The 23298-nt window shown below is 41.0% G+C and overlaps 1 protein-coding gene across 1 annotated transcript in view; it reads left to right on the top strand.

Annotated features, from left to right (window-relative positions):
* gpat2 (glycerol-3-phosphate acyltransferase 2, mitochondrial) overlaps positions 1-23298 on the top strand; it is a 136729-nt gene that overhangs the window by 108073 nt on the left and 5358 nt on the right. Inside the window, exons 10-19 of the mRNA XM_075468988.1 lie at positions 2593-2772; positions 4341-4439; positions 5419-5501; positions 7057-7172; positions 7283-7353; positions 7596-7756; positions 7829-7932; positions 10289-10473; positions 11071-11148; positions 14197-14319. Of these exons, the coding sequence (XP_075325103.1) occupies positions 2593-2772; positions 4341-4439; positions 5419-5501; positions 7057-7172; positions 7283-7353; positions 7596-7756; positions 7829-7932; positions 10289-10473; positions 11071-11148; positions 14197-14319 (1200 nt within the window). The remainder of the gene's footprint in view (positions 1-2592; positions 2773-4340; positions 4440-5418; positions 5502-7056; positions 7173-7282; positions 7354-7595; positions 7757-7828; positions 7933-10288; positions 10474-11070; positions 11149-14196; positions 14320-23298) is intronic.

The following is a 23298-nucleotide window of genomic DNA, read 5'->3' as shown; positions in this document are numbered from 1 at the left end:
AGGAATTAGGAACAGGGAAACAATGGCATTTTTGTTCCCCAAACATCAGAGGAAAATCTTGGACTATCTGACAAAGCAGCATCACTATTTTTGAGTCGAGCAAGCCACTGTCATGACAGGAAATGTTCTATCTCTGTCATTTGAACTTTAATTTAAAGAGACTTTACAACTCTGTTTTTTCAGCAATTTACCATTTAAGTTCCTGTTTCATTTTGAATATAAAGACTCAAAATAAAAGCGTATTTAGTCCATTTAAAGACTCTTTAAATTGAGGTGTCTCAGATCCAAATAGAGGGAAGGATGGTTTGATAAGTGGAATTTCTTTTTATATATTGAGCTCTCTGTTAGAGGCCCAAATGAACATATCTTTGAATGAAATGGGGATTTTTAAAGAGTTGTTTCTGGGAAATGACTGCCTGATGTCACCACCAAACGGATTTAATCCGTTGCGATGCTTTGTCTAGTTTACACTGAAACTGTCCTCAGTTAGTTTTATCTTCGGCAAGTGAAATGCTCAGTTGGCACAATATTCAACTTCTGTACACTCAAAAACTGCGGGGTTTTGGATTTTCATCCAGTTTCATCTATCATCCAGTTTTCATCTGTTTCGTTGCACTTTCCAATCAGCTTTGCGGTTTATCCCAAGACGCATCAGAATGAATCTGCCTGCTTCTGTTTTCTGTCACATTTTAAAAAACAAAACAACGAATGACTCTGTTCCGACGGAAACTGTGCATGTTGACTCCATCACATCGCCCGTACCTGTGTAACAGAGCATGATATATGCTTTACATCATGCTTTGGGCTTATGAATGTCTTTTCTTTGTGGTCGACGTGGAAAATAATTACTTCTTCTTGGCTGGAGTTTCCCTTGAGCATGTAAAGAAGCTGTGATATGGGAACCTTTGTGCATTCTCACCGGTGCTTTATTTTTCACTCACAATAAACCAAACAGTTTATTTGGCTGCTCCTGATGTTCAATCATGCTAGTCTATGAGTTTAAATCCTTCCTCCAATTTGGATGTGAATGCCCTGATATCAAAACATGGAGTCCATTTTTGAAACTCAAAGTCAATGTTGAACTATAACCTAAATGCTTTGGTCGATGACGATTCACTACAGTTCTGATGATGTCTGTAAAGTATGAAATTTAGTCGTCCTCTTAAACTGTTAAAAGTTGATACAAGTTACCACATTCTCTTGAAAGCCCTCTTGGTACAAGGTGCTTATTGGTTATGAATGTGAGACCAGGAACTTGGCACAGGGCCCTTATTCAGAGAGAAAGTTGCTCATGAGGTTTGCTTAAAAAGAGATCCAGAGGTAATTATATAAAATTGCAGGCGAAGCAGTAAAAATGCTACCTGTCAATATAATTTAGCTGTTAGTTTCTGTGTATTCGGTTCAATTCATGCTCTCTCACAGATGCTTTACATTGCTCTCCAGGGTGGAGTGTTATCACAGCCAACTCCTCAGTCAGAATACAACCTGTCTTCTCCTTCTCTGCCTCATTCCCTAGCCTCATCCCAGTTTCTATTCATTCTTGAAATTACCACAGGGGGCTTGAGTTTTGCTGCAGAGATTTCCACTTCGGAGTTGGCTGGAGTGAGAAAGCAATAAGGAGAGGGCGGGGAAATGTAAAAAAATACAAAAAAAAAAAAAAAAAAAAAAAAAAAAGGCTGCTGGTGGGATTGTGAGGACACGACAGGTCTGCATGGGTTGTTTGTCTCTGATGGAAAGTTTCTCTCTTATTTTGAGATTTTCATAGTCTGCATTTCTTGCTGCACCCTCTCACTCACATCTTTTATAGATTCACATACCTTCGTACTCTTTGTTCGGGTGCCTGCATTCATTTTCGGAAACGATTATCATGTGATAGTCATTTGTATCTTGTTGTGTTTGTGATAAGCAAAGAAGCCGTTGGTGCTTTGTATCAATTGTCCTAATGACACGTTTCATTTGGAGGAGTTACAAACTTTATTAAGATCAATATTGCACTTTAAAGCTCAATAAAATAAACAAAGTTGACATTAATATGCAAGGCAGTGGCCACAGTGGTGCATAAGGTTGTTTATTAGTGACGCAGTAGTTTTTTATTTTTATTTACTTTGTTTGTTTCATTGACCATTTATGTGAGTAAGCATATTGGCTTTGCGTGAGAGTGCAGGCTTGTTTATCGGTTGTATTTCAGTGTTAATAGACCTTTATTGTTTATTGAGTGTGGGCCTGCTTAGCTGCTGTTCAATGGTAATTGAATTTTCCTTGTCTGTAAGGGGAAAACAGTACTTGAGGCAAGGGAAGTATCTCTGAATGTCATAAAGTGTTCCCCGCAGTCCCTCTTTATTTCTGCACTTTATCCTGCTGCCTCTGTTTTGACTTGTCATCCCTCAGCTGCCCTCCATGCTCTGATCGTGTGTCTTTGTATTTCCTTCAAGGTCTGGTTTCGCTAAACAGCAAATGTATTTATTTTTTTTAACTTTTTTTTAAATGTGATGCAGCTATTGTATGCTAATAGCTCCATCCCTGCCAGGACTTTTCAGACCTTTTTCTCTGTCATCACGATCTCTCCTCCTCCCATCTGTTCTGCCTCCTCAGCTGCTACGTGAGCTGCTACATGAGGATCAGGCGTTAAGTGTTGGTGTGTCAGCAGAGTCTGGTCAGGGTGGCCAGTGGCTGGCTCGCATCAGGCAGCTCATCAAAGAGGGATCTGTCCCCGATGTCAGCCTGGTCCCTGTGGGCATCTCGTACGACTGCGTTACCAAGACCAACATAAAGGTGCATGCGTGTAAACACACACTTCCAAGCACACACACTTAATAAGAGCCATCTGTAACTGAACGGGGTTTTTCACACTTCTAGAGGAAGACATATGAGGCAGAGACGCCGTGTGAGGCAAAAGGAACAAGTGCATACTGGTGTTTGACTGCCAACAGGAAGTTACAGTAGTTGTAGAGACAGTTGTAGCAGTAGGATTTGGTATAACATGGGGTCAGTTAATGTAGCAGTTTAAATTGAAAATTGCAGAGTCATAACTCATTTGAATTTGAACATTGAGACATTATTCCCACATATTTTAAAATTTAGTACGTCTCACGTTTCCTGTGTTTCTCCAGAAATCCATAAATCTGCTAAAAAAAAATTCTTAAAAAAGGCTTCATATGGCTTGCTTAAAAATCACCCAATTTGAGTTCATGTCAAGTATAAAAATAATTAGATTACTGTCATGAGTGAAAGCTGTCCCGCAAACAAAAGATGTTTCATTCTTACCCCATTCGGTCCAGATCCAGTCCATGTGCGGATCTGTATCTGAGACTTGGAATGACACGTGTGCTTCTACCTTTCAGATGCAACATTCAAGAGTGGACTGTGACAATTTTGTCAAGGTTTTCAGAAAGGTTGTAAGTGGGCTAAAATACTACTTTTCAAATAATATTTTGCCCTTTAGAATACTTTTTAAATGGCACCGTAGGTCTGAATGGGTTGAATGGCAAAATGAACACCACAGATGCAGCATTGATCTGACAGAGCCGTCAGTTTAGGATTATTTGGCATTGAGGCTTCTCTGTGGTTGTTTGTATAAACCATCTTCCTAAGGAGGGCATACACACCGCCTGAGTTGATCCATTTTTTTCAGCTGTGTGCAGACTTCACCTGCTTGGTGCACTGCAGGCACACAACAGGTTAGTAAAAGAACAGGCCATCTGAATTCACAATGGCATGGTTTCTGTTCACCCCCCTCCCAAAGTCTGTTGGTTCTCCATAATGGAAACAAACCAGGCCATTAGAATCCAGTCATTTCATACCACACAATCAATAGTTCTCACTAAGGCTCAGAATATCAGTGTGGCTCATAGTGTCACACCTAAGGTCTAGAGGAAAAAACATTTCCGTGATGATCCAGCTTTTAGAGCCTCTCACAACTTTTCTCTCTAATTTCTCTCGGGCCAGTGTTTGTTGATGAGCTGAGGTTTGCGGTTCATTTTTTCAAGGCAACAGTGATGGCTATTAGTCTCCATTAAACCTGCCCTCTGTTATCTGCACTTTGAGACTTCACTAAAGAGTGGGTGTCGCTTTGTGTTAATTGCATTAATAAGGTCTTTGCCCCATAATTTTCTTCTGCTATTCAGACACGACACAAATAAAGTACTGTGCACACAGTTCCTGCACACACTCATAGACGGGCTGTTTAGCTTAGTGCCTTTCATACACTACATCCTCTCATTAGCTTTATTGCTGTTGGAACATCCCTCCTAAAGACAAAGACTCCATTATGACATACTGACTAACTTTCTGTACATAAAAGTCCTTTCAATCTTTTCTGTACGTCTGATGTGTCCACACAGGTGGGCTTAAGATCTGTGCTGCAGTGGCTGTGGTCTGTTTTGTGGAAGAAACCAAATGGAAGTGTGAGCATCCATCTGGCCCAGCCTTTTTCTCTCAAGGTGTGAAGCAGAAGGATCATATACTTAAAGAACTACTTGTTCCCAAACTGTTAGGTTTGAGACCCGAAAAAAGGTCCAATGCCTAAATGCTGAAAATGAATTATTTTTGCAAGTTAGCGAGTCAGTGCCGCCATTTTTGACTTTCCTTTAATGTGCCTGTTTCTGACGATAGATGTGCAAAGTGTTCTTTTGTCTTCGTCTCGAGTCTTTAGAATATCACAGATGTCAGTGCAGACATGAGTTAGGGTTTTAATTAAAGAGTAAAAGAACTGTCAAGGTCAGCACCTTGACAGTTCTTTTACTCTTTAATCGGTCAGTGATTATTCACATTCATTGCTAGACAAGAGGGACAAAAGAATCAAATTATAGAGCATAAAGATTTCTATATGCTTGTCTTGGTTTCCCCCATGACAGAGTGCCATTGATTTACTCATACTTGAACTGGCAAACATTACGCCTCATCGTAAACCCTGATGGCCTTTTCGAGTAAAATTTGCTTTTACAAATAAGTGTGGAAAATGATATTTTGTTTAAACTCTATCCTCATCAGATACTTCTTTGAGGCATGAAAAGAAATGTAGACTCACCTAAACGGAGCGATATCATATTAAGCATATTAGAACCGTCTCATTTTATGCAACATAAGTCGGTATCCCACAAACTGCTGCCTCCAAAGTGATTAAAAGCTGTATTAATGCCTCTCCGGCAACATGAATATTCCAACTTTTCTGAAAGTATGATTAATTACAGAGTAGCTTTATCAGGCAGTATTAGTTTTTATGCCGTACATCTAATAATCTAGAAACATATATTTTGTTAATATTGGAAGAATGAGATGCAGCAAAAAGTTATGGAATACAGACTTCTCCTACTTTTCTGAATTTAGTTGACTAGAACATCAGTATTAAATGGTTTATAGCCATTATTTTCCTGGTCTTTGAGAGTGCATGTGTGTGTACATCATCCTTTTGGTGTGTAGGAGATGTGCGAGTCTGGGAGGTGCAGAGTAGATGAATGGCTCCCTCTACAGGACCTGTTGCTGCCTGTTATCCTCAACAACAGGTAATGTAACCCCCACCTGCACGCACGAGTGAGTGCTAATACTGTACGTGAACACAGTGGGATTCAGATTTGGATTTTGTTTTATCTGACATCTTTGAAGTTTCTTTATCTAAAACTTTGAAGACTAAACCTAAGATCTGGCACAGATATGATGCAACCTCTGATCAGAGTTTCATCCACTTAGACTCGATCCAATTACCATCAGCATTACACAGTCTGCCAGTAAAAAAGATAACAAGTTGAAAATAACATCCCGCTCAATCTCTGCTCGGCGTCTAATGAGCAGAGTCGCTTCTCCCATTATATGTTTAATTCTTCTGAGAGAGGGCCTGATGAAAAAATGGCTTGAAAGAAAAATGAGGCGAGTGACAGATGAGTAGAGGAAAAGAGCGGTGGTTAAGTTGGGTTGTTATCAGCACGTGCGCATTTAGTTCTCTGTGCATGTCAACATGGTAATCATGCTGTGCTACCTACTGCTGGCTGTTGAGCTTTCAGTTGTTGAAGCACTTTCATTGTTTTGCCGTGCAGTTTCTGCTTCGGGGACGTTTGAGTGGCTAAGGAAAACTGAAAAGTCCTCAAATGTGAATATTTATTTACAAATGTGCACAAACTCAGAGCAGTTTATTTATTCTTGGCTAGGATGGAACAGTGTCACAGTCAGTAAGTCTTGTACATCAACAAACCAAGATTAGACACACACTCTGATACTCTTCTGCGTATCTCTCTCACACACACACACACACAGAGCTGAGATGCCTATATAATACTCATGATGAGCTGGCATTGCCTCAGATAAAAATGCTTAAAAAAAAATTATCAAACTGCGTAAAGTTCTGATTAATTCAGCTTTCTTAGTTCACTCATTGTATCAGACTTTACATGGAATATTGCTTTTCCATATTTTTTCCCCTCAGTTGGAGGAAATAATGCTTGGAAACACTGATTTGTTTGATCTTTTTATGCGGCTGCCTCACCAATGACTGCGATCCACAGCAACACTCTCTAATGGCTAAAGGCCTACAGTGGATCTTTTCTATAAACTCACATATTGTTGGTTTTCTACGAAATTATAATCCCTCAGATTTCTGCCTTGGTTGATGAAAACTGTGGTTACCTTGGTAACGGCAAGTGCAGTCCAGCAAACATTGAACAGCTGCTTTGTGAGAAATGCGGCCACATATCCACTGATGTAGTGATGATAGTGACATTAAAAAACGACCTTATTTGTTGTGATGAAAACGTGTTTTATTTGGATAATGTATTAATGACCATGAGCTTGTTGCTCTTTTATTCAGGTGGTGCTTTTTATTAAATGACTCGTGGCTTACACGATCATTATTTTTGTTTTCTGGACATATGTTTGATAAAGTGGGCTAATATTAAGTGCGATGACAAATAAACAGCATTTCCTGTGGTTAACTCACAGTTTTTAACGTAGTTAAAAAAAAAAATAAAAAAAATTGACATTATTAAATCATTTCCTAAATGTTAAGACAGAAAATAGTACAAATTCCTACTGAATATCGTCCCCTTTCTTCTCACTTTTTCCTTTAAGAGCTAAAAGTGTGTTTGGTAAGAGGCAGATGTCGTGGCTCCTGCCTTCTAATGCATCTGAACAAAGTCATCCAGAGAGAGACCTCAGTGTTGCTGTCATCCTGCACCTCATCTTCTGTAAGTCCAGGATTACATTACATATCTGAATCCTAAATGAATCTTTAAAGTCTTTTGTTTTAATGTTGTGCAAACCTTCCCTCCGTGTGTGTGTTTGTGTGTCTGTTTAGCGGCATATTCCTGCACAGCTGTCATGTCCACCAGTCTTGTGTCCAGTCTTTTGCTGTACAGACACCGCAAGGTACATGTTTGATTCCTGCGTTGGTGTCTCCCAAGGTCCCCTTTGGTGCACTGAATTCTGCCTCTGCTGCGCTAAGTATACATCAATTCTCCAAGAGGTTCAATAAGCAAAACTTTTTTTTGAGCTGGTGGTAGAGTGTGACAGTGATTTTCTGAGTCATACCCAGAGGTCTATAACTAACGTCACCAGATGGTTAATGTTTGATTTGGAAATGAATTTTTCCCTCTTCCTCCGCTCCACAGGGCGTGAGAGCCTCCGTCCTGTGTCGTGACGTTGCTTGGCTCACGGAGGAGCTCTTGTTCAGAAATCAAGATGTTGGCTTTGGGGGAAGTTTAGTGGAGGTTGTCCACTATTCCCTCTTTCTGCTCACCCCTCACCTCATCATTGCTGCAGCACCATCAAGGTTGGTTTGCTATCAAATGAACAAGAAACGTGCTGATAAACATCAAAGGAAAATTCCTATGTTCTCTGTTAGGTCCGACCCTCTTATTCTGCCCCGCCCGTCTCCTGCTGCCACACTGCACCTCTCTCTTCAGGCCCAGACGGTGACACACACCTTCATATTAGAAGCTGTTGGAGGTCAGTGACTTTTAGTTGGTGTATTTTGTGTAGGTAACAGAATTCTTTATTACATGAGCTTAAATAACATCTTGAGATCCAAATGTTCTCCAGGCTCCTTATTTTCCGTGGGAGGCCTTGGCAGTCACCCCTTAGTGTTGGCATGTCAGTGTGGAATAGCAATTTGAGAGATGACATTTGAATTAGAATTATTTCTTTTACTTATTCCTCTAAAAGGGAGCGAGTGACACGAGGATAGCAGTGAACTTGTTTCCATCAGTGGAAAACTTACATTTCAAAGTTATGCATTACAGGCCGTTGATGTAAAAGGCAGAATTCAGATAAACTTTGTTTCATGAGAAAATGTTTAAAAATGCTTGAGGTAGCTTTTACTTTTACTAAAAACAGTTGATGTGCATCATGGGAGATGGAAACCTCTTTTGTTTCTTCATACAGCCAACACACATTGACCTGAAAGCATAAATTCCTGAGTACCACAACTACAGTGATCTACAGCTCTGCCTGTGGCCAAATAGCTCAAAGCTCTCAGAAGTCCAATTACACGCTGTCCATATTTTACAACCACTCGCCTCCGGCTCTTAAAATATAGGAAATGATGCAAACCTGATGACAAAAAAAACAAGACTCCCTATGTCACTTACGCAGACCTTTGTATGAATATATGTCTTCACAAGGCTAACTAGAGCTGAAAATTGGCTGCAGTGTGTCGGGGTTTGAAATGAACACCTGCTAAGTGCTAAATGCAGGTACATTTTCAATTTTATGACTTCCTAAACTGTGTTGAGAATCTCTGCTGCATTGCTTTGTCATTCAACGAGCTAACCGTCTCCCACCATGCTCTGCCTGTGACTGGCTCAGAGCCTGAAATTTACCCTAATCTTCCAACCAAACTGTAACAGTAGCTCAAATGATGCACAAACACGAAACAATCTTTGGCAAAGTAGGAGATGGACTTAATGGACCGTGGAGAAAGCAAAGTGAGGAGTCTGATGAGATTTCAGTTGGTTGAAATGATAAAGCGTTTGGAAGATTTCCTAAATCTTCATATTTGAATCCTAATAAGATTAATCCTGTTGAATTTTTCCGATCAACACTTCAGTTTATTAACAGCAATGCACCACAATCATTTAGCTTCAGAATTTGCTCTGGCCTCTTAAAGATTGTATTCAAGGTAACACCTTATCATCTCAAAGAGACTGAAGCTGCTACTAACCTTGGCTGATGTGTTAACAAATGTATTTCAGAGACTGTATCATGAGCTAACACACGGCTTATGGGTCCTGTGTGGCATCATCCTGACTAAATCCTTCTCTTTACCTACTCTCCCTCCGTTATGTTTAGAATTTTAAACAAATTCCACCATTACCATCACACTGGTGCGTTTAATTAAGATTTAATTTTTGAAATTTTAATTTGAAATTCTTAGAATTTAAGATTCTTCTCCTCACGTTTAAAGCACTTAATGACCGAGCTCTATCGTACCTTAAAGATCTCATTGTTAGATATTTTCCCAACAGATCCCTTTGCTCTCGGACTGCAGGTTTACTTGAGGTTCCCAGAGTTTCTAAAAGTAGAATGGGAGGCAGAGCCTTCAGTTATCAGGTCCCTCTCTTGTGGAATCAGCTGCCAGTAAATGTCCGGGAAACTTTCCTCTTTGATAAAGCTTATAGTTGGGGATGGCTCAGGTGACCCTGAAACATCCCATAGTTAAGCTGCTATAGGCCTAGACTGCTGGGGGGCCTCTTATGTCACACCTTTCCTCTCACTTTGCCCTTGTATGTATGAAATTAACTCATTTTGAATTTAACAAATAGGATTTGATTGGATTATAATTATAATTACGATGAATTGGACTCTAATTGGTTTGAATTGGACAGTATCATTGAAGTGCTTCGAGATGACATTTGTTGTGTTTTGGCGCTATATAAATAAACTAAATTAATTTTAATTATATCTTGTTGTGATATTTTTGGCAGATTTAGGAGCCTTCTTATAAATGCCAAACTAATGATACCTGAAGGAGAATCTCAGCCTTAAAAATGGTTTCTGTGTCATTAAAACTGCCTCGATTTGATTTTTGTAACATATGAAGGCTGCAAGGTTTAGAGATGTAATTTTAGGATTTTCCCACCAGCACAAGAAAAATTAGGATAATAGGGACTGCAGGCATGAATAAATTGTGGAAACCTCATTGACCGATTCTTTATCTCAGGACTGTTAGTTCACTAACTGACGTATTTCAACCAAATTGTAACATCTTGTCACGTTAAGTTGTAATATACAGGCCTGTTTTATCTTGGATAATGCCAAACACCTGTATGTCCCTGAGCTAACAGTCAGGTGTTTTTGTTTGTAGCATGTGCGGTGTCAGCCATGCTCTGCGAGGTGGTTTTCAGTGGTGTCAGCAGCAAGGTGAGGACTGACGGTGTGGAGGGAGAGGAGGTCAAAGGTGACATGGAGTTTGATGTGGTGCTCTGCCAGGCTGAGCTGACGGAGAGAGCCTTGCAGCTTTGCCATCTCCTGCCTCCGGGCGTCATGCCAGTGAGTTTGTATTCATATCACACAAATACACACCCAGTGTGTCTCATTCAATGGATGTTTAATGGAGCTGAACAGCCATTCATCCTGCTCTGCTGCCTCTATCTCAGGCAGAGAGAGGTTTTAGATTGTATTCTTGTGTGTGTGTGTGTGTGTGTGTGTGTGTGTGTGTGTGTGTGTGTGTGTGTGTGTGTGTGTGTGTGTGTGTGTGTGTGTGTGTGTGTGTGTGTGTGTGCATGCATGCGGTTGTTTATATACGTGCGTCATCAGACTGACTTCAAGGGCTCAGAATATGAGCTGGTAATACTTTTTCCTTCTGTTTGCCCACCTTTCATTTCAGCAGCTGCTCTTTCTTGTCTCCTTTGCTTGTAGCTTTGTTTCTCACCCCATTTCTCACAGAATAAAATCTCCCCCGCTCTCATCCCCCTGCCGGCCACCTCTCAGTCCCCCTCTGTGATCTCAGCTACATCTCTACTACGCACTTTGTGCTCCCTGTCAGTTGTCTCCCCCTGTATTTCTTAGACAGGCGATGGGCTGAAGCTGTTTTTTTGCCTTGAACTGTGTTTCACCATCGAGCTAACCCATTCTTGCTCTCTCCAGCCCTGTCAGTCGTGCCAGAGTTTTGCTCTGGACGCCGTCGATAGTCTGGTCCGCTGTGGCATCTTGATCATGGAAGAAGTAAGAAACTTTAAAGATTTCTAAAAGTTGTGCTCTGTTTCTGTTGCCTTCAGTTAATTTCATTATTCAAACATCTGATCTGATGTGCGTTGAATATAAATCTTCAGCATTCTTCATGACCAACTCAGATCCAACAAACAACAACAGAAGGGCGTATTGACCTGAATGTAACATTCTTTCACATGATCAACATTCACACTTCAAGATTTATCACTGTTTTGTATAATGTGACACCCTGGCATTGTATTCTGTTACCTTAACTCATTGGCTGCCAGCCATTTTCAGTTCAGAGCCACCCATACTGCCAAGTGTTTTTCAGTATTTTGACTGATTTTCCAAGACCCACAGAAAAGTGTGTCTTATGACTATGTACACACCGAAATTACCAAAAGAAAGAGTAGACTCTCTTCTTTGATCAGGAAAAAAAAGTTTGTTTCTACCATTTTCAGTCTTTTAGTAATAGACAGTAGAACATAGGTTGGTTTCACCAAAATCAGCTGTTTGACCCAAAAAACGGAGAAAACACGCTTTTTCTTTTTTTGTGCAAAGTGGCACTGCTGCCACCTTGCGGGTAATTTTGCCAGTATATTCTCTGTTTAGTGTTTACAAGCCTAAGATTTAGTGACGAACTCCGCTAGATTGTCCCCCAGCCCGCTCCGTTAAAAAACACAATTGACGTCTATAGACATCTTTGGCAGTGAACGTTTTTTTTTAAATTGACGTCTATAGACGTCAATGGCACCGAAAGAGTTAATGTTCTGTGTTTTCACTAATTGTAACGTCTGACTTTTCAATAAAGTTTGCTTTAAAAAAAAAAAAATTTAATTAACAATAAATAAATAAATCGATACTTTATCGGGAAACGAAATATCGATATATATCGCAGTATTGATAAAATTGCTCAGCCCTACCTCTGACAACGCAATCACGTCAACAGTAACGGCAGATAGCTTTGGTCTTTAGGAGAGAACCATCTGGCAGGGTTTTCATAGATGAACTTGCCATTCTTGATGTCCCGCAGCATGACTGAGGGTCATATTCACAAAACGTGCCTGTTTTAATCTTGCGTTAACTCACTATTATATGTGAAATGTTTCCAAATAGCCATTAGTCCAATGTTTGTGGTGGAGTATATATAGTGCACACAGGTGCGGAGTGAGTTCATGGGGAGTTTACAGCAAATGCAAGATTATTTAGAAATGGAAAATCATAAAATCTCCCCAGGGACTGTTTTCAAAAAGCTTCTAAGCATTAACTTAGGGAGCTCTGAACTTAGCTTAAAAACTTCCTGCTTGGAGTCTTACAAAAATAAATCAAGAGTATTATTAGAGCACGTCTGTGCAAGGAAAGGACAAAAACTGACCCCTTAGTTAGATACAACCAGAGTGGTGTAAAAAGAGTGGCGACACTCCCATAGACTTCTATAGAAAGAAAGGAATGCGGAAGTCACGTGGGTCACGGAGACGCCAGAGTTCCAAACAAGGGACGCAGCTCCGTTAACCTCAATTGCTCGTCAAGAACAATTACTGGTAAGTTAATAAAATAACAGCATTTTAAACGTTTTTTACATTTTTAAGCATTATCTATCAGAAGTATACTCTTAGACATCGTTATTTTTACATTTGGTTAGCATGAAATGTCGATGTTGATGTTAAAAATGGAATGGATTTAGGGGCCTAGCTTAAAGCTTGGTAACGGAGGCTAACGTGAGGTAATTAACGTGATCATTTCACTAAAGTCCGTTAACTTTTTATTGTCAGGTGACATTGTGTAAAGTTGTTTTGATTGTTAGGTTTTAAAACATTACCAAAATACTATATAGGCCTATAGTAATAATACATTTAATACATTTTTGGTATTTCTGACGTATTTTCTCCGGTAAATTGATTAAATTACAACATTTTTGGCATAGTGAGGCATTAGCTGACTGGTCTTTAATTAAGTAAGTTTTTTTCAGCATGACTTTGCAGCTGTGATAATGAATTTATCAATTTCTTTGTTGTTGTTGTCAGGGAGGTCAGCAGATGTGGTGCTCGCTGCTGCCATGGATCAACCCTCATTAGGACTTCAGAACTTTTCTACAATGTCCAAACCCTTGAATTTGATCAAATACAGTTCATTGTTGCAGATTAATCTACCCAACAGTATAAATAGCAGTAAAATAACTTCTTTATTAAGGCTTGTTTTACATTTTCCATGATGACATTTTATAATAAAATGTTTGGTTTAAATCTGTTTTGTTTATTTTTTTTCACAACTGACACATTTATTTTGTCATTAATATGGTTTTAACCAGAAAAAAAGTTAAATTCATATTTTAATCCATCCATCCATCCATTATACCCGCTGAATCCGTCGATCGGGTCGCGGGGGTGGGGGGGCTCATTGTCCATCCGACACCAGAGAGAACAGACAGACTGAATGACATCTTCTACAGATGGAGTGTTTGGGACAACAGGAGTAGATCCTGGGAACAGACAGTAACATCAGGCTCTGTTGGAGGATGTAGATCTGAAGGTAAGCTGGACCACTGGCATGATTCAGTATAAAGGAGGACGAGGTAGCTGCCCCCTGCTAGCATGCAGGTGTACCCTCTACGATTTAAAACGGTGATAAATGTGTCTCTGCGCTCCAAAAAAGAAAAACGTTGATAAAATACATCGTCGGTGAAGTGATCAATGCACATTATGGGTCAATATTTACCGAAAATTGCGTCGTAAATGTTAAAGTTATCGTTTTTGTGCTCCGTCCCGCTAAAACCCGTTCAAACTGACTGACAGCGCTGTGATGTTTGGAACTCCGGAGGCTCACATGAACCACGTGACAGCCCTGGCGGCGACTTCAAAGCGTGTCGCAACTCTGTATTACTCTATAGCTCTGGATACAACGTAGTCCATTTAGGTTGTCTGAGGAAAAAGCCAACAGACACACATAAAAGTGCTCTTGAATATAAGCCTTTACCCTATTCAGACTTTTTTGTTTTTTGCTTTATTTTATGTGTGTGGGACGCATCCACTTGTAGTCTGTTTTGTACTTAATCTAATGTAGATGCCCAGAGACGTTCCCATCTGTGATGTCTGGAAGAGGGACGGTACTCTGTCCTGGGCGACCAGTGACGACCCTTATCACAGCGACTCTGACTGCGAGGAGGAGGACCTGCGCTCGTACAAGGTAGATACACAGCTTTGCTGGGCCACTTTAGCTTTTTGGTATGCCACAAGGAAACATGAGGTTATAAGATGGGACAAAGGTTTGAAACCCCATGAGCAACTGCCAACAGGACACATCCAAAAATACCAGAAACACAACATGAAAAATAACTTTGAAGTAACTTCATCTACATTACAAAAGCTGCACAGATGAGTCTCATAGTTTGAATGTAAATTAGTGGTGCGAGTCATCGTTAAAAGAAGCCTAACTGTTGTCACGTTTGATGTTTTTCAAAGCCAGGTTACTTTCAAAGGGACCAAACAACCACTGCTCCACGGTGCTTTGGAGTGTAAAGGCTCTAGCATGGTTGCCGCGTCTGCTAGCGCGAGCGGTGTTGATGACGTCACGATTTCGTGCCCGCCATGTATAGTGGCGCAAGTCGATGCGCCAGTAGTTGCAATCTTCTCCGTCACAGAGGTGGCGCTGCTACGTGAAGGTTGCCGCTACTCTACAACCACGAAAGTGGAGAAGAAAACAATGCCTCTGTCAAGAGCAGGAACACTGTAATTAATGATACTGCTGCAGTTTTCGGATCATTTTAATTTTTTAATTCAGTTAATAGAGGTGAAGGTTTGAAGCCCCCGGCATCAACAGAGTCTCTGCCCTCTTCTTTGCCTTCACGTATCTGTCCCGTAGCTTCTTCCACACATTCTTACAGAACTCTCCCTCTTTCCCCAAAGTTCTGCCAATCTCTGTGCACCAGTTTTAGGAGTTTACGTGCTCCCTGTGCTATTTCACTGCAGTGTTGTACAGCTGCTGTACAAACGCACCTCCTCACTGAGCCCGGTCTCACATCGATCCATCCGGTTCGTTGTTCTTGGCGCAGCCAAGTTACAAAAATCGACTGGTGCACGACAACTTTGGGGAAAACATCTGTACAACTTTTATTCAAACCCCTCTCAATTTATGTTCACATTAAAAAATCAAAACCTTGCAAGATTTTTAATTTTTTTTATGTCCTGCTGGTTGACAGAAAAAGCAAACCTCCTTTTGCTCTGTTCAGCCCTCTTGTTACAAAGTAAGGAACTATCGATGCTGTGGGTATTGTTTTAAAATGAAGAGGCTTCGTACTGTCAAACAATTTATACAACACTTGGTATATTTAGAATGTGCTGATGCCGTTCTAGAATAACACAAAGTGAATTTCCACACATTGTTGCCAGCGTTGAGGTTAAAGTTCACTAAAGAGATTTGATTTGAAACACACAGAAAGGTAATAATCAACCTAGTGTTAAATGCGTTGAGTGCACTTCCAACATCAGCAGCTTTGACTATCCTGAGATCTCTTCTTTGTAAACTTGTTCTATATAATCTGTAGGCAGGAACAGAAGTTACTTTAAAGTGGACAGTAGCCAGTCTTACTACCTGTGACCTCCCTGTCTTACTAGGTCATAGTTGTTAACATTTGGTGCTTTTTATTTTTTTTAAGTTGGTTTTTCCATCCTCACCGCAGCTTTGCTATAAGTCCTCAAAAATGTAACTAAGTCCTGACACCCCTGCATTTATTTTACTTTTGATCTATTGGATTTTCAGGGTTTTCAACAACATTATTTATATATATAGATTTAAGATTACTTTATTGTCATGTTACAAGTCTCACATAATTACTCTCCGCATTTGACCCATCCAGGATGGCACCTGTTGAACACACACATGTATATGCACAGGGTCACACACTCATGGAGACAGATGCCATCTGGAGCGGTGGGCAGCCAATCGCAGCCCCCGAGGAGCATGTGGGTACGGTGCCTTGCTCAAGGGCACCTCGGGCGTGGCAAGGAGGTGGACTGACACCCCTCCAGCTGTCAGTTCACCAATCTATTTGAGCAGCAAGAGTGGGAATCGAACCGCCGACATTCTGGTTATTGGACGACCGACTCTAACCACTGAGCCACATATATATATATAAAACGTATACAATAAACGGGTAAAAAAAAGAGGTCATGCACTTGAAGCATTTTGCAAGCTCTCAAAAATTACAAAATGATGGGACATTTTGGCCTCGGGTGTTATGAGATCATTCTGGGATATGGACTGGTAAATGGACTGCAGTGATATATGCCTTTTATCCAAAGCGCTTTACAATCTGCCTCCCACACCTATTCACACATACACAAAACTGTGTTTCCATTACCTCTGAAAATATTGAAAACCTAATACTAATCCTGAATAGAACTGAAACTTGTGTAACCCTAAACTAGACTACTGTGCAGGTTCCAGAGAACCTGAGTTAGGATTGCTGAGTCTGCCTGTCCTTTTGTCTCTTGCTAGCTCCTTAAAAGCGTAAGCTGAATTTATCACAGTATATGGAAATTGAACAGAGAAGCTGCTTATTAATAAATGTCTATTAGCTGTGGAATTTTTCTTTTTTTGAAGGCAGTTTAGCTCTCCATGATGAGGTTAAGCGAGAAACTCACTAAAACTTTGTCTCAAAAGCCTGTTATTTGGGAGGAAACCCTGAATACTAATGACTCGGATTTGGTGCTACAAAGCTTTCTTGTGCACATCGGTGTGGCGTTTGTGTTTCCGCTGTAAAATATGCAAACCAACAGGCAAGTTAAAGACCGACTACCTTTTTAGTTTTCTCTGAAAATCCCACGATGATTTTGTATTTGAGTCTTAACGAGCTATTGGGCATTTTTTTCTGTCATTTGGAGGGTTCTAGCTCAAAAAGTGTGTCTGTTTGCTTTGAGAGCTGTATTGTAAGACAGAAGACAATTTCAGTATTTCAGAAATGAGGGTTCATGCTTGTAAGTCTGCGTCGAACGATGCAAGACAAGATAATGGACAAAAAAAACTGAGGAAGAATAAGAAATTACAACATATGGTGGTATTACTTTCATTAAAATTACTTTTTGGGGCGGACGTGGCTTAGTGGTTAGAGTCGGTAGTCCAATAACCGGAAGGTTGGCGGTTCAATTCCCTCTCTCGCCACTCAAAAAAAAAAAAGATTGGTGGAACTAATAGCTGGAGGGATGCCTTGTCACGGCTGAGGTGCCCTTGAGCAAGGCACCGTACCCCCATGCTCCCCGGGCGCTGAAAGGCTGCCCACCGCTCCAGGTAGGCATCTGTCTATGAGTGTGTGACCCTGTGCATGTTTGTGTCAACAGGTGCCAACCTGGATGGGTTAAAAGCGGAGGACAAATATCGCATGACCAATAAATCGGATCTTAATCTTAATCTTAAAAAGCACTCCTACCTGGAAAGAATAAGTCTTGTCTTAGCCCTGAAATTGAAAGCAGCAGTTGCTTTTTGTCCTTAATAGACAGGCCAGTGCTCACAGAGGGATGTGTAAACAGATTTCTCTCCCCACACCGTGATGCAAGATGAAACAAGCTGATGTATAGCATGTGCATAACGCTGCCCTGCAAGGCACTAGCTCAGCCATGGTGGGTATTCGCGTTGTTATTCAGGGAGACTTAAACTTGTTGACAGGTGAAGTCTGATATTGAGTCGCCAGCCTCCTTGATCACCTGTTTTTTTTATTACAGACCTGTTTTCTTCTTTATATTGCCTGCATTTCATGTGAATATTTGTCCGATAGAGACCTTTAAAGCTGAGAAACTGAAAGCTCTGAATCATTTATCAGTTTTCCCGGAAGCCTGTGTGCTGAAAAAGAGGGCTGCATCCCTTCTGTTGTTTCTTTTGTACTTCAAACACAATCTATATTGTTGGTTTGTGAAGATACATTATTGACCTTTATTTAAAACGGAATATGTACTGAGCATCACGAATAGCTAGGGTAAATTATTAAAACGGATCGATTTAAAAACATTTTTTACTGCTTTTGCCACAAGAAAGTTGATGGTTGACTTGTGCTGTCCAGTAAAACCACTGCCACCCACACTGGTAAACAAACATGTGTCTGACTTTCAGCTTTGTCCACTGGACATAGATCCCTGCCAAAGTTTACGCAACATTTCAAAGTCTTTTTAAACTCTATATCCAATGCTCTCACTCCACGCCTCTGCTCCGCGGCCCTCAGGTTCTGAATGAGAACAACAAACACCTCCGTACCAAGGGATAGAAGACATTCCCTAACCCCCCCTTCTGCCTGTTTTTCAGTTTGCCTGGATGAATTCAGTTCAGGTGGTCTTTCATAGCAGCCTGGCAGTAGTCCAAGTTAAGTCAGTACAATACTTAACGCTCAGAAAACCTGTTTTTGTGGAGGCTCAGAGATTAGTTTTACTCCCAAAACTTTTAAGGATTTATTTTATTCACAAACACTTGCATTTTTTTTATGTGTAAATTAAGTAAATAATTCACGATGTGTCTAATTTGAAAAGACAGAAACTCAAATAACAGTTAACAGCTGGAAAATACTCAAGTAACTCTCCACTGGATAAATGATGCAATGTCTAACAAAACAGATGCAACCTTCTGATGACCTAATATTGAATGTTGGTGGTAGTTGTGTTTTTCTATCTTTAGCTGCTCCTAAGTTCTTTGCAGCCATGAGATGCAACATCTTGCTTTTCTTTGGATTGTTTCACAGTGTCTCAGTACATCCCCCATTCCCAAAAAGTAAAAACAGAAGGCGATGACGTGCGAGTCTCCATCCATCCATTTTCTATACCCGCTTAAGGCCTCGGTATGCTACTCCGTCGCTATCCGTCAATCCGACTCCGTGGTCACGCAGAGGCTATTAAACCTTTCGGAGTTCTCCGTCGGGCTGTCGGATACGCAAGGCAATTCACCTCCCGATCAGTAGGCGTAACTACGCTAGCCGACCTAATCTCGCGACGTCTATCGTGAAAGTCGTTGATTGATTGTTTACCTTCCGGCTCCGTTCCACTCCTCACAGTGAACAATGGCGACCGAGAGAGAAAGACTGTTGTTGGAGCTTATTGATATTGAAATGCAAATAATTTTGACCAAATATTGACCTGCAAACAGTAAACTCTTTCAAAAATGGCGGTGTTGTTGTTGTGAGAGGAAGGAGCCAAACCGGAAAAGTGATTCCGGAAATGATGTTGTTAGGCGACCAATCACAACCCTTGCGGTCTCCGCGAGTCTCCGTTTCCTCGACGGATGGATAAGAATTTTGGCCGACGCACGCAAGCGACGGAGAGCGTCTCCGAGAGGGCTCTCCGTAGCCTTTCCCGAACAACTATAAATCAGGCTTTAGTCAACTCGGGGTCCTGGGGGAGGGGTGGGGTTGGCTGGAGCCTGACCCAGCAGTTTTTGCAAGTGTCATAAACCCAAATTATAATCACGCTGGAACACAGAAAAACTTATCAAATGTTGAACTTACTATTTCATGAAAAATATGAGCTCATCTTGAGTTTGATGGCAGCAACATTTAAAAAAAAAAAAACTGGGACATGGCCTTGTTAACCACTATGCACCTTACCTTTTTCTTTTCCAACAGTCGACCAACATCTAGGAACCAAGTAGACTATTTGTTGGACCTTTTGGAGACGAACGTCTCATTCACAGTCCGATGTATTCTATCATTAATGGAACCTTACAAGATCTGAAGGCTAGCAGTCTCATAGGCACCAATATGTTTGTGTAGCTGTAGAAGGCACCTCAGTGTTGAGGATTCCGTCTTCCACAATGTGCACAGCACAGTCCAAAAAAGGGCCTGATGTAGCCGTCCACTAAGCTGATCTAATCAGTGAAGGCCTCGACTTCATGAGTTTGGATTTTGACCTAGGCGTTGTCACATATATATATCAGGTACCCCCCTTTTTGACTCACACCACCCGCTGGAACACAAACTAGCTGTCATCAGAACTCTTCACCATTGGGCTGAGAGTTTGAGGGGGAAAGAAAAGGAGCACAAAAACATCAAGGAAACATTTCAAACTTGCAGATACCCAAACTGGGCCAAACTGGGTCTTGTCTATTATGGGGAGTGCCTAAGAAACTTAGGACTTTCTCAAAACACAAAATCCTGGCGCACAACCCAACAAAACCCTTAGCTGAAACTGGTTCTCTGAAGGGACAAAACAGCCTAACACAAACTGAGGGATGCTGTATATGCAGTCCAGTGTAGTGTACAGACCTTTATGCTTAAGGGAACTAAACCACTTCACAAGCATATGGCACAACACAGGAAAACCAGCTCCTCGGGTCAAGACAGTGGTCCTGCTACATGTCAAGGAGAGGAGACACTCTTTGGAGGCCAGTAATGTACACATTGTGGACAGAAAAGACTGACAGTTTGAAAGAGGATTTAAATAAACTATTCATGTTAGATGAGAAAAATCTAATTTAAACAGTGGTGGCCAGGTATCACCTAACCAGCACGACAGAGAAACCTTGACTCTCCTCTCCAGGCAGTTTCACAACCATTAATGCCTTTAGATCTTGTGACCAACAAGTTGGTCAACAACTCCCAGCTGACAATTATCTTAACGACCCAGAGGTTGGGTGGGTGTCTAAAACCATTTTCACACACAAACACTAGAGTCCTGAAATGTTCTACGGCTGAATTATTGTGGAGATTTTCCATCCAGCCCCTTTGGAAAATCTCCAGATCATAAGCATCCAGAAGCCCCCCCTCCCTCATATTTCCAGCCCAGAGAGCATGTCTCGAGCAGAAAGCCTCCCAATGTGTGAACAGCAACTCCCAAAAGAGTCCAAACCAAATGATCCACACCTTCTCCTGAGCATCTCTGGTGTCCATGTGATATAAAACAGCTTGAGTTTCTCTTGTATGACTTTAACAACTCTCCTAATGTCCCAATATGAGCTTATAAGCCTGAAACTCCCCACCATCTGGTTAGCACCGCAGAAGCTTTTCAGATGAGAATTAAATCATCTTCACGAAGCAATAAGGAGGTGTCCAGGTGCCCCCTTGATGCCCAAAGCGGATGCAGGGCTGATAATAGAACATGTTATAGGTTGGCTCTAGCTAATAACTGGTTGGGTTTTCCACAACCAGCCCGTGTCATTACATCTTCACAAAAAAACCAACAGATAAAAGTGCTCGTCTTGTTTTCGCGGAAAAGTGGTGTCTTGATATCACAAGTCTTGTTTAGTAACCAGCTGGTATTTATGAATGGCAATACAAGCAGGAATAATGCCTGGTGTTTCGAGTGGGATCTGTAAATACCTGCTCACTTTATAAAAACTCTCTACAAGGTTAATAAATGTAGCTGCAAGCAGTGATTGTGAATGCAGCTCTCCGCATGCGACTGGTGATATAAAACTTTGTACAGCAGGAAAATGAGAGGGACACTGCTCATGTTCACTCACTGCTGCTTCAATGTCTAATCGTTTTTTCATCGACTCAATATTTAAATATGGCATTCACACTATTTGAGTCGGTCTGGTTGGTGTCAGTAATCCTGCCCTCAGCCCCCCACATAAGCAGTTCTTTGCTGTAGCCCAGCAATGAGCTGCTAGTGTAACGCCAGGATTTTGGTGCTGGAGAAAATGTTTGGTGGTGGAAACAGAACTTGTTGTCATCATTTCTGTCTGACATGTTGTAGCCTATGTCAAGCCCACCAGATGGTCAGACACAGCGAGAACAAGTTGATCATACTGTGACACTTTCTGCCCCTATGATTGGTTGCCTGACAAAGGAGACCTTGACAACCCCAATCTCAGAATAGTTTCATTCAAGTGCAGTAACACAAACCATCAAAAACACGATGATGAAACTTGCTCTCAGGCAGCCCGCTTCAGGACAAGTAGACCAGGAGTTCCCCTGTGGTAGATTAGCCCACATCAATGCTTCCTACAGTTCAAATGGCAGATACCTCTTAAGTGTTCACAGGAGACTGTGTGAGTCAGGCCTTCCCTGTCGAGCTGCTGCAAAGATGCCACTACTGAGGACGATTAGGAAGAGGAAGAGAACTGCTTAGGCCAAGAAACAAAACTAATTTGCTTTAAATCCATGAAAATTGAGTCTAAATTTGGAAGGTGGAGGAGCTGTGATGCTATGTGCTGGAGACTATTTTTTACTTTTATCCAGACGTTAACCTCACCAGACTTAATCAACACCACTGAGCCAGCTTTGATGTTCCTGAGAGAAATGTTTGTGGAAACTCTAAATAAGCTAATTAATTTGTGACGTTTTCAACTTTCACTGTTAGAGACTTTTTCAAGCTATCGTCTGTTGGACTGGGAAAAGTAGTTTATCTGACGACTTCATAGCAACTGCTTTAACGATCGATCTGTCGTCAGTATAAGGTGGATTCATCCTGAGCTCGGAATAAAATCCATAGTGTCCTTAAAACACTTTGACACCGTGGACGTTAAGGCACCTGTCAGGTTAGCATCCAGCTCCCCTGCAATGAAATGTTTACTGTGGTAAATAAATTAAACGCATCTATTTGAAGCTTTAGACACATAAGACACCGATCGATGAACAATAATTTGTCATATTGTGGTCAGTTAGGCCGAATGTAAATTCCTACTAAGGAATCTTTTAACTTTATTTACACTTTTCACAAAGTGTACACTTTTATCCAAAGCGACCTGCAAGTGTAGAACAACACTCGGCCTAGTCATGAATCTTGGTATTTAAAGGACAACAGATAAACAAGAGCAAAGTGAGTCAAAGCTAGGGGTTGTGAAAGAGGAGGTGTTCTCGGAGGAGATTCTTATCCACTGATAGTTTTCTTCTGTGCAATCTCCAAACAAATAAAAAAAAAAATTATGACGGCAATGAAAACAACCTTCGAAACAGTAGTCTTGTCCAAGCATTTGACTGATATCATAGATTGGACAGGGTTTGAGAATGAGATGGACCTAAATATCACACGTGTCCAAATACTTTTGCCATCTTGTTATGCAGGGTACCTGCTACAGTGAGAATTTTTTTTTTTTTTTAGCCTGCAGCAGTTCAAAAAGATTTACAGTGGGACTTCCTTTTAAAATGCTGCAGTCCCGGAGTGTGATACCTCTCTGCATCCTGCAGACATACTTAATCCTCCTGATGGCAAATTTGAACTGTCAACACTTTTTATTGGAGAAATTGTTTCA

The sequence above is a fragment of the Odontesthes bonariensis genome, chromosome 6, assembly GCF_027942865.1.
Source record: "Odontesthes bonariensis isolate fOdoBon6 chromosome 6, fOdoBon6.hap1, whole genome shotgun sequence".
Taxonomy (NCBI): domain Eukaryota; kingdom Metazoa; phylum Chordata; class Actinopteri; order Atheriniformes; family Atherinopsidae; genus Odontesthes; species Odontesthes bonariensis.
Note: the sequence above shows the minus strand (reverse complement) of the source record. Positions and strands in the feature narration are given on the sequence as shown.